The 15,546-nt window shown below is 42.8% G+C and overlaps 1 protein-coding gene across 1 annotated transcript; it reads right to left on the minus strand.

Moving 5' to 3' along the window:
* Positions 1 to 230: 230 nt before the first annotated feature.
* Positions 231 to 1,620, minus strand: LOC124696469. Its single transcript, XM_047229197.1, has 3 exons — positions 1,356 to 1,620; positions 946 to 1,172; positions 231 to 827 (listed from the first exon to the last, which is right to left on the minus strand). Exons 1-3 carry the CDS (start codon positions 1,618 to 1,620, stop codon positions 231 to 233), a joined length of 1,089 nt encoding a protein of 362 aa, XP_047085153.1.
* Positions 1,621 to 15,546: the final 13,926 nt, after the last annotated feature.

Raw genomic sequence — 15,546 nt, forward strand, 5'->3', positions numbered from 1 at the left:
GATTGGTTGATCGTGCAATGCGAATGATGAACTTGAACCACATATGCACGGGCGCATTGCACTCGTCGGCAAAACATTATCTATCTTAGAAATGATATTAATTGAATAGAAAACTAAATAAATAATATCACAAAATTATAGAGATTATAGCATTGTTTACCTAGGCCTTTGGGCCCCGAGTAGAGTCCACCTTCATTGATTCGGACATGGATGCCAAAAAAATTTATCTATTAATCCCTCTGGTCTTCCCACAGAATCTCATAATCCAAGCAGTCTGCTTCGTAATCTAATCTCTCGATAGGACTGCCATTTGAACTCGTGCTGCTCATACTACTTGTACTATTATTGTTGAAAATCCACCAGGAACCTGAGACCTCATATTTGGTTGTCTGCGCATATTCACTATCTTGACGCTTTGGAATTGTGATAGGCTCTAGAACTCTCTGATGACTCCCGTCATTTTCTTGCTTATCATGCAAAGGTGTTGAGGTCACGTCAGAACCGCCATCATTTTCACGTCCTTTCCAAGGCCACGGTATCCCCTTCTTGGCCGGTAACCCCTCAGCCTTTGAAGTAAACATTTTGTGAAACCCTACTTTTCCTTCTCTTGAATCATCACTAGTTTTGCTTGACTTCCCAGAAGATTTCTCTTCGGCAACAAACACACCATGACGTACATCCCCATTTGTGGTACTTGCTTCACTTGATGTCAGCTCAGCCCTGATCTCATGTTCAGAATCCTGGTCCTCACAGCCGCTACTGTACTGTACGTTGCAATTATATCCTGTCCTTACCCTCGAACGAGCTCTACTTGTAACCTTGGTGGCATGTGTTGTTATTCCAAAATCAGAAAGATAATAAACTATGAAAGTATCAGAAAGAGAAACTTTCATTTAAACTGAACATTGTAATCATTTATTTTGTTTGCTCAGAAACTCGACTTACAAAAGTTGTTATCTTGGAGGTGATAGTAGATTGAAGAGGTTGCTGCGAGTCAAAATAACCTTTGTTTTGCGAACCACTTTTAGGCCGGTTATGAACATGAAAATCGGGCTTTGCTGAACTTTCAAAGGATTGCGCTGTGGCTGAAGGACTGAATACCTCTTGCAGTGTCCGTACATCAAGAGAGAGACATATAAGGCCAACCAAGCTACCATCGTCATCATATAAGGCTTATTTTACGGTACCTTTTACCACAGCTAGAAACCAGAGAGGTATGATTTTACCAACGGTCATGATTAATCGATTAAGATGAGGCCCAACAATCCAACAAGAGATAGATAATGAAAAGAAAAATAAAACTTGTCGGCCCGGTCCAACAATTGGATGAAAGAGAGCTTGGCTGGGTCAGAAACTTCGCCGCCACATCGACACCCTGTCGCCATCGTGGTTCGAGGACGACCTCCGCCGCTGCCACCGGATCGGCCCGATCCTCCATCCATTGCCGGCGAGCGATGCCGCCAGCAGGTCGGCCCTTCCTGCATTGCGGGCAACCGCCATTGCCACCAGATCTAGCTGCCGAAGCAACGCAGCGCCCAGGAAATCCCCACGCCGCCGCTCCAGCGAGCACGCGAACAAGCCGCCGCGTCCACATCCACAAGTCACCACGCCGCCCTCCATCTAGCCCACGGCCACCGCCTAACACGGCCGATCACGATGCCTCCGTCTACACCAGCGACTACGCCGCCTCCACGTCGCACGCGGCCACTGCCCACATGCTCGAGCGCTCCGCCGCCACCTCGACAACGTCCGTTGCCTCCTCCACACCGGAGGCTTCATCCGTGGACCGTGCGCGACGTCGCCGAACACCCTCTCCTATACAGAGCCGCCGTCGACGGCATGCCACACGACGGCCTGTTCGATTTGTGGTTTACTTCCAGGTGCGTTACTGAATGTAGTGTTCATACTGATTCTAATTTCTTGGCAGATATGAGCATCCAATTAGATGACCCCTTATGCAGCAAGTGATCCAGGAAACCATTCATGTATGGAGATTGCTCGTGCAACATGATGCTCTGGTTCTGCTTTGAAATATTTACCCTAGTGACAAGCATCACTAAAATGAAAATTAATGATAATTATCACATTACGTTGCTTATGAAGCAGGCTGATGTTGGAGCAACTTATCAATGTCGGTGACACAGCTAGTACACATGAAAACAGCCATTGGTGTATATAGAGGATATGCCAGTCATCTCTTTTAGTTTGTGTTGGATTTGACTGAAGTGTTCCGTCACTTAATGCTACAAATCATTAATCAACCCAACCCAGGTATCCATTCTAATTACTCGGTAATTAGTAAGGCATTTAAAGTGAAAATTTGCAGTGTCTAGTATCTAAAAGTGAAGGAACTTCACTGAGATTTCTTTTAGGACCGTTTTCTAGTACTCCTAATAAAGGATCACATATGAGAATAAGATTTCAGTAATGATTGTGAAGAAACAAAGTTTATTGGGCATCATCTTATCTTGTTCTATGCCTTGTCCAAACTTGATTCGCTCTCATGTTTATATTAGTATTCTTAATGATCAAGTTTGTGTGTTTTATTTACTGGAAAATAGGTGAATCCAACAAGTGGTTAGGTTCAATAAAGATGAAGCAAGCAATGTTGGTCCCCAGGCTCTATATCTGAAGCTTCCTTTTGGTGAGATAGATGTGATGGAGGAGAACCTGGAGCAGATCAGGAGGAACCTGGGTCTTGAGCATGTCAAGGTTCTGATGAAAAGTCACTGTTGATGTCGTTGACGTGAAATGTGAGCCTATTTCTAAGATGTGATCGTATTGACGTGAAATGTGAACCTATTTCTAAGATGTGATCGTATTGACTTGAAATGTGAACTAATTCTAAGATGTGTCAATCACGGTTTTTTATGGAGGACCAAATTAGTTGCTGAAATTTGGTGTTTTCTCAAATCATCTACTCCTATTTCTCAGAATTTTATGTGTTATCGTCGGTACTAGTACTTCTCAAGGAGAGAAATAGTACCAATACAAAAGCTACTTCTACTTTTTCATTTGTATGTTGCATGAAGAATAAATAAGAGAGTGCAAGTAACAGTTGCACGATCATACGAGTCTTCAGGAGAACCACCATTGGTTCTAGGAATGTTAGATTTTTCTGAAGAATATTGTCCATGTTTCCTAAAATGAGTACTTGACACTGCAGTTTTCAGTACAAAGATTCTGTAATAGTAATAACTCATTTATCTGATGGATTTATACTTCCATAGAAATATTTCAGTACTATCTGTCTAAAGAGTGGGAATTATTATTCGAGCGACATACACCTACAAGAATAGAACAATTAAGACAGCTTAGCTGGAAAAAAATTAAGACAACAACCCAGGGACCTAAAGCTATCCAACATGTCCTGTATGGGGTGTAATGTTGTCGCCCTGTATGGGGAGTATGACACTCCATTTTCCTTGGACGACCAGGGTCAGCTCAGATTCCTCCTCCGGGTACTGGACCTCACTGAGCTTGCATCGTTCAACCTATTGACAGACGAAAGTTGGGGAATGGACAACCCCACAATTTTCAGGATATCTAAGTCACCATTCACCACTGATCCAGTCATCTCGTCATGCTTCTGCAAAAGGCCGTGCATCAACTGGATTTGGATTCCGATTCTCTCCACCTGAAGAGTGACTTGAAGTTTAATTCCTTGTATAAAATGCATTGCATATATAAATGATCACAAGTGGGTAACAAAAGAAATTGGGCGGCACGGGCTAGCAAAATTGTCTGACTTCTACAAAAGAAATAGGTCATCAACACGAGATTGTGACTTCTTTACCTGATGCTTCACAACACATAATTGTTCCATACTAATACTGAAACAAGAATGAAACTTAGCGTACAAAACAGTTCGCGGATTTCTTTAGCAATACAGAATGTCTCCACGGGAAATCCCTTACTGTTGAGAACTACAGTGAATACATTGTGCAGGTTTCCTGTGGAGTAATTTGCTTCGTCTTTCTCTGAAGAAATAACACAGTGATAATGGCTTGCCCTTTATAGCAATTTATTAAGCACCTTACAGAAGATGCACCAGTTGTCCGATTATGTTTGCCTTGATCACAACCTAGAGACAAACAACAAATGTTTAGAAGGGTGGCCGCTCTACAAAGGAAAAACAACATAAGCATAAACATTACACTGGAGCACATGCTAATTTTTCTAGACGGCAGCTTTAGTATGCTGTCCAAGAGAAGCTGGCTTCTCAGAACAAGGATGGGATTGTGATATTTGTGCTGAGCAATACAGAATTTTCTTTTCTTTAGTATCAACATGCAAATTCCAGCATGCCTATTCCTTTTCTCAATACAGAATGCCAATATACAAATTCAATATACCAAGAGCACCAACCTGAGTCTAGTCCCCGTTACCAGCTGTGATGTTTGAGATTGTCCAGAGGCAGGCAAGTGCTTGATGATCAATGACACACTGCGGCAAGGGATACATATTGAAGACAAATACGGATAGCATATAAGATCTCAAGTGACGTGAAAACACATATTTATACATCCAAGCAACAATCAATTAAAATGATAAAATACCAGTAGTATAAAAATCCAACCAAATACTAATTTTCAATGTAGACATACTGGTTTTAAATGTAGACAAAGTGTTGTCAGATCTGGTAGCTTTTACTCATACTGATTTTCAATGTAGACATACTGGTTTCAAATGTAGACAAGGTTGGCTGGGTGACGAATGATGACTTCTCGATGGAGGCCGCCGCCGCTGCAACCATCTGACGACGACGGTCTCGTACTTGTGCCCCGATGCGCGAGCTCGATGACGGCGCCACAGCTGTGCCTGCTGCGTCGCCACCATCCCTGGGGCCGCTCGCCTCGCCGAGGCCTCCAACAAGGGCTTGAAGCGAAGAATAGCAAAGCCCCCACCGGCGTGATGGGCATTACGCTGCCGCCCGTCGACCTATGCGGCCATCGACGGGCAGGCCCACCTGTCTCCTCCAACGTCGACGCCGCTAACGTATTGCTACACCGCCACCAAACAGCTCCGAGGCGTGAGGGCGAGACGAGCGGGCGGCGCAGTCATGCGGAACGCAGCGGCGGCGCGGCGGCGCGGCGGCCACGTGAGGGAGGCGACGGAGGCACAGGAATACAACACTTGTGGCTCTTTTTTATCGGGCGAACAAGATCACAGGGGTAGAGAGTTATTGGGCTGGAGATTTTGGGCCAACGCCCATGTAAGCGAAATTTTGAAGCGGTGCCGATTTTTCTCATAGAGGTATGAATCATGGAGAAATCTAAACGAAAGCGCCGCACGGAAGGGCTCTCTGTGCGACGGTTGCGTCGCGATACGTGCGTCGCCATCTAAGGGCGCGAGCGCACGACCACGTCGCTCAGGTGGACAGCGGTCTGAAGCCCCACATGTCAGCGTCTCAACGTTTTGAATTTCGGGATCCGGGCTACATCCCATTATTTTCAGTTTTTTTTCTCCCACCGCCCATTTTCCGTCGGTTGTCCTATCCTTTCTGTCCGTCTCGGTGGCGATTTCGGCGGCGGAGCTCGCTCGCCGCCGCTGTTTCTCCCGTTCCTCGCCGACGGCGACTAGATCCGCCGCACGCGCTTACTCGGTGAGTCTCCCCGCATCTCGCCGGTGGTGTTTTTAGCCGTTCTCGTCGCCGCATCCGCGTGTATTTTATGCTCGGTAGTTCGTCGTCCCCGGCGGTCGGAATCGCTGGTCGTCGGTGGGTATGGGTTTGGGGTTTTTGTCCGGGTGGGCGGCGTTGCGGTGCTCGTGTGGTGCTTCGCGGCGGAGGGCAGGGGGCTTCCGTGACTGCGCACTGTAAGGCTCGCCCCCCGTGATGGCTCGGGTCAGAGTAGATTCGTCGATGAACACCGGCGCCGCCGTCGAGCTGTCCGTTGAGGGCTTGTTTGGTTGCGCTCGATCCGCGGCGGATCCCAGACTTTTCCCCGGACGGGAAATCCGCGAGGAAACTCTGGCCCGCTTTTTCTGCCGGTCCATTTGGTGAACACAGCGGGAAACTCTGGCCCGGGTTTTGGTACCGATTCCCTGGGCGTGAAATCCACGCCTCGCGACCTCGGGGAGGAATTCCGCGTCTCTCTCGCGACTGAGCAGCTCGGCCCCTGCTCACCAAATTGCAACGCTGATTCTCCACGGGATGGGAGGGGATCCCAACTGCCCAGGGAAATTTCGGACGGGGCGTCAGTTCCCTGGTTAGTTTGACCTTTGCAACCAAATTAGCCCTGAGGGAGGTTAGCTACGGCGAGGAAGCGCTGGGTAGGTCGCTACCGAGGATACCCTGTCGTTTTTGTGGGTCACGCTCCTTGGTGAGGTCTCTGCCGCTGGGGGAGGCCGTCGTCGAGGATACCCCGTCGTTTTTGTGTACGAGACGGCCGAAGGTTGTGTCGTTGTGAAGTCGTTGAGGGGAAGTTACGGTTGGGCACGAATTGCATGAATGCGATGAGGAGGGCACGACCGTGCCGTTGGTTGCCTAAGGTTCCTCTTCCCTTCCCACTACATCTCTATGACGATGGTGGCAGTCTGGAGTGTTGGTACTAATCTAGCTGCGCGACAAGCTCATTTTGTAGCTTCTCGTTGGGCTTTGGCGTCGATGGTGAGTTTGATGGCGGGGTGGGGGGATGGTGGTGACGTGCTTCTTTTGGGTTGCCAGGTTTTGAGGTAGGATTTTTGCGAGGATGCGAACCACGGGCTACAATTTTTCTACCGATGGAGCATTTTTTTTAGAAGCTCCTACAAGCTTCTTTGGTTTTGCATGATTCCTAGCTCCATTTTGTCCAGCCATGGCCTCTGTTTTTTGTTGTATTGTCTTTAGACTGAGGGATATGAGTTGACTCAGTGGATAAGGAAAATGAGATTAATTTTTTTAAGATCCAGGGGGGATATTTATGTGGAGTAGGAGCAAAATGAGAACTGGATATGATGTGGAGTCTCTTTTTTTTGATAACCTTTTTGTAATTATGTTACTCTCATTCATGTTTTTAATAGAGTGGACTTTTTGTTTTTGTTTAATCATAGGTGTTACAACCATGGCTAGGAGGAAGGCAGCGCGGAACAATGCTGGTCATAAAGGGAAAGCAGTTCGTAAGCGTCACCATGTATGTGTTTCCCTGATATGTAATTCAACAACTGTGGTAGTAGCATGTGAATAACGTGTAGATGCATCTGATGAACCCGGTAGCCATATTATACTAAGCTGGTAGGTTTTTTTTTGTAAACTATGGTATGGTACATGATTATGGTCTGTGGCAGGAGCCATGTTATACTAAGTTGGTAGGTGTGTTTTAAAAATAAGGTAGCTGTATTATGATGGTTTGTTTTATCTGCAATTCATTTTTCCCCTGGTAGCCATGCTGTACTAATCTGGTGGGTACTTTTTGAAAATATGGTAGCTGTATGATGATGGTTCGTTTTTTATACGCAATTTCATTTTTTCCCTGGTAGCCATGTTGTACTAATCTGGTGGGTACTTTTTGAAAATATGGTAGCTGTATGAAAACCATGTTAGTTTTCGCAAGAAACCTGGGTATCATATTCATTTTAGTTTCTTTATTGTTTTTTCGGCAGGGTTTTAGTGGAGACCGAAATAGGGCTTCTCCAGCTCCTATAATTAAGCTATATAGCGAGTTTGACTCAAGATAAGCGTGATGCAATAGTATCAATGGGACCGGGAAGCTTTCGGATATCAAGTGTGAACATCCGCACAATCCACTTATTAGTTGGTTTGTGCAATGTTACGAACCAGCTAGGAGAGCGTTTGTAGTCCCTTGTCGTGGCGTAATACCTTTGACGGAAGAGTCGGTTTATATCATGACTCGGTCTTCCACGGGGGCAGTTAGAGGTTAAGTATTACGCCGATTATGAGTTGGAAGTCTGTCATTGCTACAAGGCTTTTTCCTGGTGGAACTATTAGACCAAAGGTTTCCGATCTCGCAAAGATGGTTGAGCAGTATGTGGGGGCTGATGACTCTTTCAAGGAGCTGTGGATGTTGTTCATCATGTCAACAGTAGTAGCCCCTACAACCGATAACAAGATGAGTAACAAATGTTATCCTATGCTCGGTAATAACATTTTCCTTTTTCATTAGTGTTTTTTTAAGTGGTGGTTATCTCGTTTTTGTGTTGTGTGTGTGTTATCTCATGATTCTGGTTGGTTGCATTTTCTACCCAGGTCGACATTGCTCGAGCAAATGAATTTAACCTCTGCAAATTTGTTGCCAATCAACTTCATGATCACCTATCAAATCGAAATACACAAAGGGTTGCTTATTGTACTCGTATGGTGAGTTTCTTCTAGTTCCTCTCGTATTTTAAACTCGAAACAAATGGTTGTTTATTATTGCTCTTTTCTTTTTTCTTTCTACACATTGTTTTCATGTAACAATCCTAATTTCTGTTTTCTCGCTTATCTTTTTTTCATGTGTCTTCATTATCGTGGATATACAAGTTGAGATATTTCGATGCTCTTAAAACTGATCACTTTGAGCTAGAGCTTGGCAATGCTAATTTTGCTATAAATGCTTGGTCAAAGTTAGCTATTGATGTAGTGGGAGCATTGGATGTTCGGGAGTATGATACAACCACTTTTGGTGTTTTGGAGGTTAGCATTTTTGTATATGTACAACTTTCTCCATGCAGTTTTTGTACTCAAATGCATGTAATTCTCTCGTATTTTTGTTGCTCATCGTATTTTTCATTCACTTTTTCGGTTGAAGGATGAGTATAAAGATGTTGGTGCCCTTGAAATGGGTCTTTTTGGTGGTCCAGATGGATTTGATTCCTGGATGAAGCTTAATACACATCCCAGTTGTACACAAAAGGTAGCTAACTTTGAACACGCTTTTTTGTGTTTTCTGCTAAAGGCGCTGCTGGCTAGTCTGTGTTTTTTGGTTGTGAGTGTGCCTTCATTTTTTTTTCATGTTCAATTCTGTATTCACATATTTTAGCTTTTGTTTCCTTTTGTACAGCAACGGGTGAAAGCATTCAGTTTAATGCAGAACTTTGCATCAAGTCTAAATGGTCTGTTGAGCAGCCTTGTTCAAGGATTGACACAATGTAGCGACGGAGAATCAAGCGATGATGATGCTGATTCGTATCACGAAGATGTTGACACAGAGGTATCTGAACATGATGCACACGAGAATCATACATATAGAAATGTACCTGCCACTAGGAAAGTTGGATGTGCAACTGGTCATGGAAAGAAGAAGATGCTTGCGCCCCTTCCAGAACTGGCCACAAGGAATGGAGGTCAGCAAGATGGAACTACAAGCCAAGCTAATCTATCTCCTCGCTCGTTGGAATAGAGAAGAAACTTCGGGAAGATAATTTTAGTAGAGAATCTCCTCCCGCTATGCACTCACAAATAAATGTACCGTCCTTCGGTGACTTGGATGTATCCGATGAAGTGAATGGCGGCGGGAATGAAAGTGAATCACCTTTTGAGTCAACTCCGCAAAATGATGACAGAATCGAGGGTAGTGCGGCGACATCTTGCAAGCAAGCCTTAGCAATTGTAAAATGATGAAAGAGTCGGGGTTTCCATCATCTTCCGAAAAAATTGCAAATAGTAGGATCAAGAATGTGGTAGCGATGAGAACTTGGAATTCTCGTTCGTGTGTCCGAGCAAGGAAATGATCCTACTGCCATGCTAAAGTTTGTACCTGACCATGGACAACAAGTTTTGGAAACCATTCCAGAAAGGTATTTTTTTTGTTTTTACATTTGTTTATCTGGTTTACATGCATGGAAAACTGTGGATTTAGTTCTCAAGGAAACCATGAAGGAGCTGGTAGTAAATGCTAGATAATATGATAGTTGAACCAAATAAACTTGGTAGCTATTTCTGTCTTAACATGATAAGTTTTCATATATAATATGGTAATTTTGCATGAATAATTCCTCTGAAGAAACTGCTAGTTATTCTTTTTGGGCAAACATGGTGGTTAATTGTAAATAATATGATAGTTGAACCTGATAAACCTGGTAGGAATCATTGACTTAACATGATATATTTTGTATACATAATCTGGTAGTAAGTAAGGTTTTCCTGTCTCTTTTTTTGTTTTTTTGATGCAGGGATATTGTTGATGATCATTTAATTCCAACAAGTGGTTTTTTGGGAGGTGCCCAGGTGGCTCCAGTAGTATCAAATGAAACTCAAAAGAAAAGGTAAACTCTTACAACAAGTGGATTTTTTATCTGTGTGTTTTAAATGCATTTTATCCTGATAGCTTTTGCTGACATAATGTGGAAAATACTGATTGGTTAGTACCTAAGGTTTCTTTATTTTTTTTATGTAGGGATATTATTGATCATAATTTAAATACAATCAGTGGTAATGTTGAATTGAAAGGCAAGGATGTCATTATTCAAGAGTCAACAAACAGTGGGTTTTTGGAGGATGACCATGTGCCTCAAGTAGTATCAAATCAAACTCCAAAGAAAAGGTTTCAATCAGTTTTTTGTTTTTGCATAACTCCAAAGAGGATAGCCATGACCATGTGTATCAGGTTTCTGGAAATGTTTGATTTTTTTTCATGTTGAACATATAGGAAACGCCAATGTAAAGCAGTAACTACACCATCAAGGAAGTCTCCAAGGCTTGCTTCTATGAATAATCACAAATCTGGTGAGGTTCGTGGCAATGATGTGAGTACTGAATCAGGATTACCAAAAGATGGGAAGACCTCAAGCACAGCAATCCTTGTATCACCAACTGTTACTACCAAACAAGATCAAAAGGATGGTAGCCATATCGTTGGCGATGGCAACTTCGTGATAACCGCCATTGCAATTTCTCCTAATGTCACAATGCAGCAAGGCACAAGTTATGTTCCGAGTAGTTACGGCGATAAGAAGTGCTCGTCGATAGAAGAAGGCGCAACCAAAGAGAACGCTATCCCAATTTCTCCGAATGTTCTTGAAGCTCGGGCATCACACATTGATGCAAATTCATGCAAATCATTAGTGTCCTCTCCGGCTGTACAGAGGCAGTTCACTGCAGCCAATTCTCAATATGGAACGCAATGGAGAGTGTCTCCTTCTGTTGGTGCTAACTTAGGGATTCCCGTGTTAATGAACCATGGACCTGTTGTCGTGCCACGTGAAGTTGAAGATGCAGTTAGGAAATTTTCTGAATCTGTGAAGAAAATGGGAGGACTATCAAGGTTTGCTGCACAAAAGTCAAGCTCAGTAGAAGAGATGCCTCTGAAAAGGAAGATGGTGGGAATTGGAAAGGGTGGATCAAGTGGAGCTGTTAGGGACAACCGTATTGGTATGTTCACACCACCAGGTTTTCATCTTGGCTTTAGCTCCCAAGAATCTGCAGACGGTGATATCCAAGTGGATGATTTTGACAAATATGAGGATGCAGCACCCAATATTGCAGCACCTAATCTTGCAGTACCACTGGCTTGGGCTGAACCAGAACCAGAAGGTACTTTTTGTATGTTCATATTTTTATGGCAAATACTAGTGGTTATTTTTATAGTTATTTGTATTTCATTATAGGCTAATCTCATTTTTGTCTTCATTTTATCCGATAGGTCAAATAACCGGAACTCAAGATGAAGCATCAAGTGGTGATGATTTTGAACAAATCCAACTATCCGAGGAGGTACAAGATGTCATGGCAGGGAAAACTGTCCATCTAAGTGAAAATGGTATGGCAGAGCTTGCAAGGTATGAGGAGTTGTCAAAGGCATTTATAGCAAGGAAGCGAAAACTTCAAATTGATGCAGCTCCCCTAGCATCAAAAGAGCAAACCAATGTTCACAGTGCAACTCCGAAGGTATACCCGCATAAAGCTAGAGTGAAGAAGTCATCACATTATATGCAATCACCTTTTGACGAACTCAATCAAAGTTACCGCTGAACAAGAAGAAGTCTATCGAAGATAATGCTTAGCAACAAGCATCGAGGCCGATCAAATCGAACATAAGGATGTAAGTTTTTTTTCCATGCATTTTATGTTTTTACAAGCCTTTTTTAAATATGCCCTTTTTGTTGTAGCTATAGCTTCGTTTTCTTTTTGGGTTACACAAGTAAAATACACCGACGTTTTCACTTACATGAGTGTTTGGTTCTGTTTCTATATCAGGTACCAGATAATAAAATACAATGACAGTTTTGCGTACACGAGTGATTTAGCAAATTCAATTCATGGCAGAGGTGAACTGTCTAATCATTGCATGGAAGTTGCAATAGAGTACCTGCGGCGTACTAACACTGTTGAGGGGAAATTGATAGTGCCTTACCAAATTTCTCGTCTACCTTATGAATGGGGAATTCGAGAAGAAAGCGGTGGTTTCTCTATTCAAGAGGTCCAAGGATTATTCACTAAGTGTGATGAAATTGGTAAGAATGCTTCTCTATTTTTCATGTTCTTAGATCTCTTTTCTCTTTTTTTCTTGCTCATTGTGTTAACTTTTTTCTCATGTATGTTATCCATTTCAGATTTCATTCCCAGTTTTGCAAGAGATGACAAGGCAGCAAAGGGAAGGAAATCATTGGTACTCCTTGCATATGAACTTTCAAGCTCAAAGGTTCGAAGCACTTGATTCAATGCGGGGCGAAGGTGATGAAGCTCTAATAAGCCACGCAAATGCTCTAATCAGTAGGATTAAGGCACTCGGAATATACACTACATCACATCTAAGGTTCAAATCCAGAATTGGGATTTGAAAATTATAAATGTTCCAATTCAGGCAACCATGTAAGTCACAGGATTTTCTGGTCTGTTTTTCAGCTTTTCTTTTTGTGTTTTCTGTAGCATGCACCATATACTGAATTTTATAAAAAAAAATGCCTCCCTGTTTCATGTTTCTAATATGTGACTCTCTTTTTTTTTTGGCAGTTTTGATTGTGGGTATCATGCCATATACAATGTTGAGAAATGGGATGGACAGAACGTTCCTCCACTTGCGAAAGACGATGTGCCTAAGCTACGGAGGGTGTTACCTCACAGGTGGTTGACAGCCGATTTTAACAAAGAGAAAGATAATTGGAAGTGGATTTTGTTCAACAATGTTGTCCGGTAATACACCTACCCTATATATCCAGATAAACTATCAGTTTTTTCCACTACAACTATCTCTTTTCTTTTTATTTTTATGCAGCTGCCATGTTATCCAAATCAATTTTTCCATGTAGCCATCAATTTCTTCTATATGTGTACCTGTAGTAATATGCAGTAGTTTAAAATCTCGGAAGTGGAGGCTTTTTTTGCGTTAGGAGGCCGATACGTTACTGACAAGTAGATCCCCCTCTCCCCCCAATTTAATAGCCCAGTAGGTACTTATGCATTCAGAACCCGGTATGTACTCTGTGGAAATCTCATAGCTTGGTACAACTAAGTTGGCAGGTCAGTCTTAGAGAACAAATGGAACAATAACATGTATTTTTTATTTTGGATTTTTCAATAATAAATATCAGAATCCAGCAGACTTCTCTATGGAAATCTCATAGGTAGGTGCAAATATTTCAGTAATAAATATTAGAATCCGGTAGTTACTCTATGAAAATCTCATAGGTAGGAACAAATAATCCGGTAGGTCGGTTGGAGGACCTAAAAGGTACAATCACATCCATTTTCCTCTCGGTATTCCAATAATAAATATTACAAAAATGTCTAGTACTTGCATTCAAAAATACGGACAATAATAAATGAAGTACGGTAGCAACGAATACAAGGATCCAGCTTTTTAGTTCCGGTCCGGAAGTTCTCCTCTCCGGGGCACATTCTCAAATCATGTTGAGTAGAGCCACATTGTTTGCAGACGCGTACTTCTTTTCTCCCTATGTCCAGTGGTTTCTGATATGCTTGCTTCCGCTTTCTTCCTTTAGTATTTGATACGCGAGGATCACGGATATTACTAGCTTCGGTAGTTTCTGAAGTTTGTTCAGCTGCAGTGGGATGTGAACCTTCTGTTTGCACCGCTGGATTTGTGCTTAACGATGGTCCTGTAGGTTTCTTTTGACGGTTAGTTTGTCGTGGTTTCGGACAAGAGGTACCTTCTTCTGGAGGTACCTGTTGTGTATGACAATCTGTGTGTGTTGTTTGGGCTGGAGCAGATTGCGTTGCCTTCCTTGCATCGCTTGAAGCAGATGCCTTCTTTGCTCTTTTTTCTGTTTCTCTTTTCAGTGAAGCCAAGTCTTTCTTCATTGATTTCATGTGGTTCCGAATTATCTTCCTGCCATCTTCGGTTTCATTCCCGCAAAGCGCTAGGCCTTTGAATTCATTGCATGTTACTGCTAGCCACATCTTCTTCTTAGATTCCTCTGGCATAACAGCTCGGTTGTCCCGGTAATTCTTCCACTAGGTTTTCTTCAGCGCTCCATGTCCACTGCGCAACACATATGCCATCGGCATCCGACAAACACCTAGTTGAACCATGGCCTGCATTTGAATGTCATTTTTAGTATTTTCTCTACAAATTCTTTTTTTTGAAATCATGAATGTTTTTTAGCAGGCTACCGCGCACAAACAATCTAGAAAGTAAGGTCTAGTTTTTTTTACCTTTAGGATGTGACAGCAGACGATGCCATCTCTTTCAAATTTGCAGCATGTGCATCTGTAAGTTTCATTGGGGGGGTCTGCATAAACCTGATATGTGCTGTTGTGGTAACTTGGTACAAAGTGTGTTATGCAGTACACTTCATATGCATTCTCAGCTACCTGCCTTATGTTGTAAGACATGGTGTACGACATTTCGTACTGAAAGCGGGTGTGTATGTTTTTTGTGTAGAGCTTTTCCATTTGTTTCTCTATTGGGTGCCAAGACCAGCTCCTAGCCGTCAAAAGAGATGAATCGCCTCTTCTTTCTTCTCTCGCTTTCATTATCTTAGCTTGGATATCAGCATACTGAAGAACAAACTCAAGCACAGAATTTGAAGGACTTATGTATTTTTTCAGCACCGCATTGAAACCCTCACTCCGCTGAGTTGTTTGTAAGAACGGATAGAACTTGTGCATGAAGTAGGCAGGAACCCATGAACTTCTTTTTCGGTACAAAGCTGCTATCTTCTCATGGTTTTGCACATTGTATTTTTGAATCATTAAGTTCCATCTTGTTTCAAACTCCTGCGGTGTCAAGCTGCAGTTTATGCAGTCATTCATCTCTTCCCGAAGCCCTAGTATCTTTGCAACAAATGGACCAATTTCTTCCGTTGCTTTATCGACAATGTGCCACCCGCAATTACGATGCGTTGTGTTTGGAAACACCTTTTCAATTCCAGCACGCATTGCACCATCCTGGTCTGTTATTATGTTAACTGGTGCTACTCCATCCATTGCAATTAAGAACGACTCAAATAACCATATGTAGCTATCACTGAGCTCATTCTTTAGGAACCCACGACCTAGTTGTATCGATCGACCATGGTTGTTTATACCAATGAATGGTGCAAAGGGCATCTTGTATGTGTTTGTCATGTAAGTTGCATCGAAAGAAATACGATCATTGTAGTTCTTGTAAGCTCTTCTTGCTGCACTATCTACCCGCAACAAGTACTGCACACGGTCCTCATCAT

The sequence above is a fragment of the Lolium rigidum genome, chromosome 3 (genome assembly GCF_022539505.1).
Source record: "Lolium rigidum isolate FL_2022 chromosome 3, APGP_CSIRO_Lrig_0.1, whole genome shotgun sequence".
NCBI classification, from domain to species: Eukaryota; Viridiplantae; Streptophyta; class Magnoliopsida; order Poales; family Poaceae; genus Lolium; species Lolium rigidum.

Excerpts from the sequence above, each read along its gene's own strand:
- LOC124696469 (XM_047229197.1), bottom strand. The coding sequence starts at position 1,620 with ATGGAGGGCGGCGTGGTGACTTGTGGATGTGGACGCGGCGGCTTGTTC. Across the intron at positions 1,173-1,355 it reads GGTGTCGATGTGGCGGCGAA|CCTTATATGATGACGATGGT; the intron begins GTTTCTGACCCA and ends CCGTAAAATAAG. Across the intron at positions 828-945 it reads CCTCCAAGATAACAACTTTT|GCCACCAAGGTTACAAGTAG; the intron begins GTAAGTCGAGTT and ends ATAACAACACAT.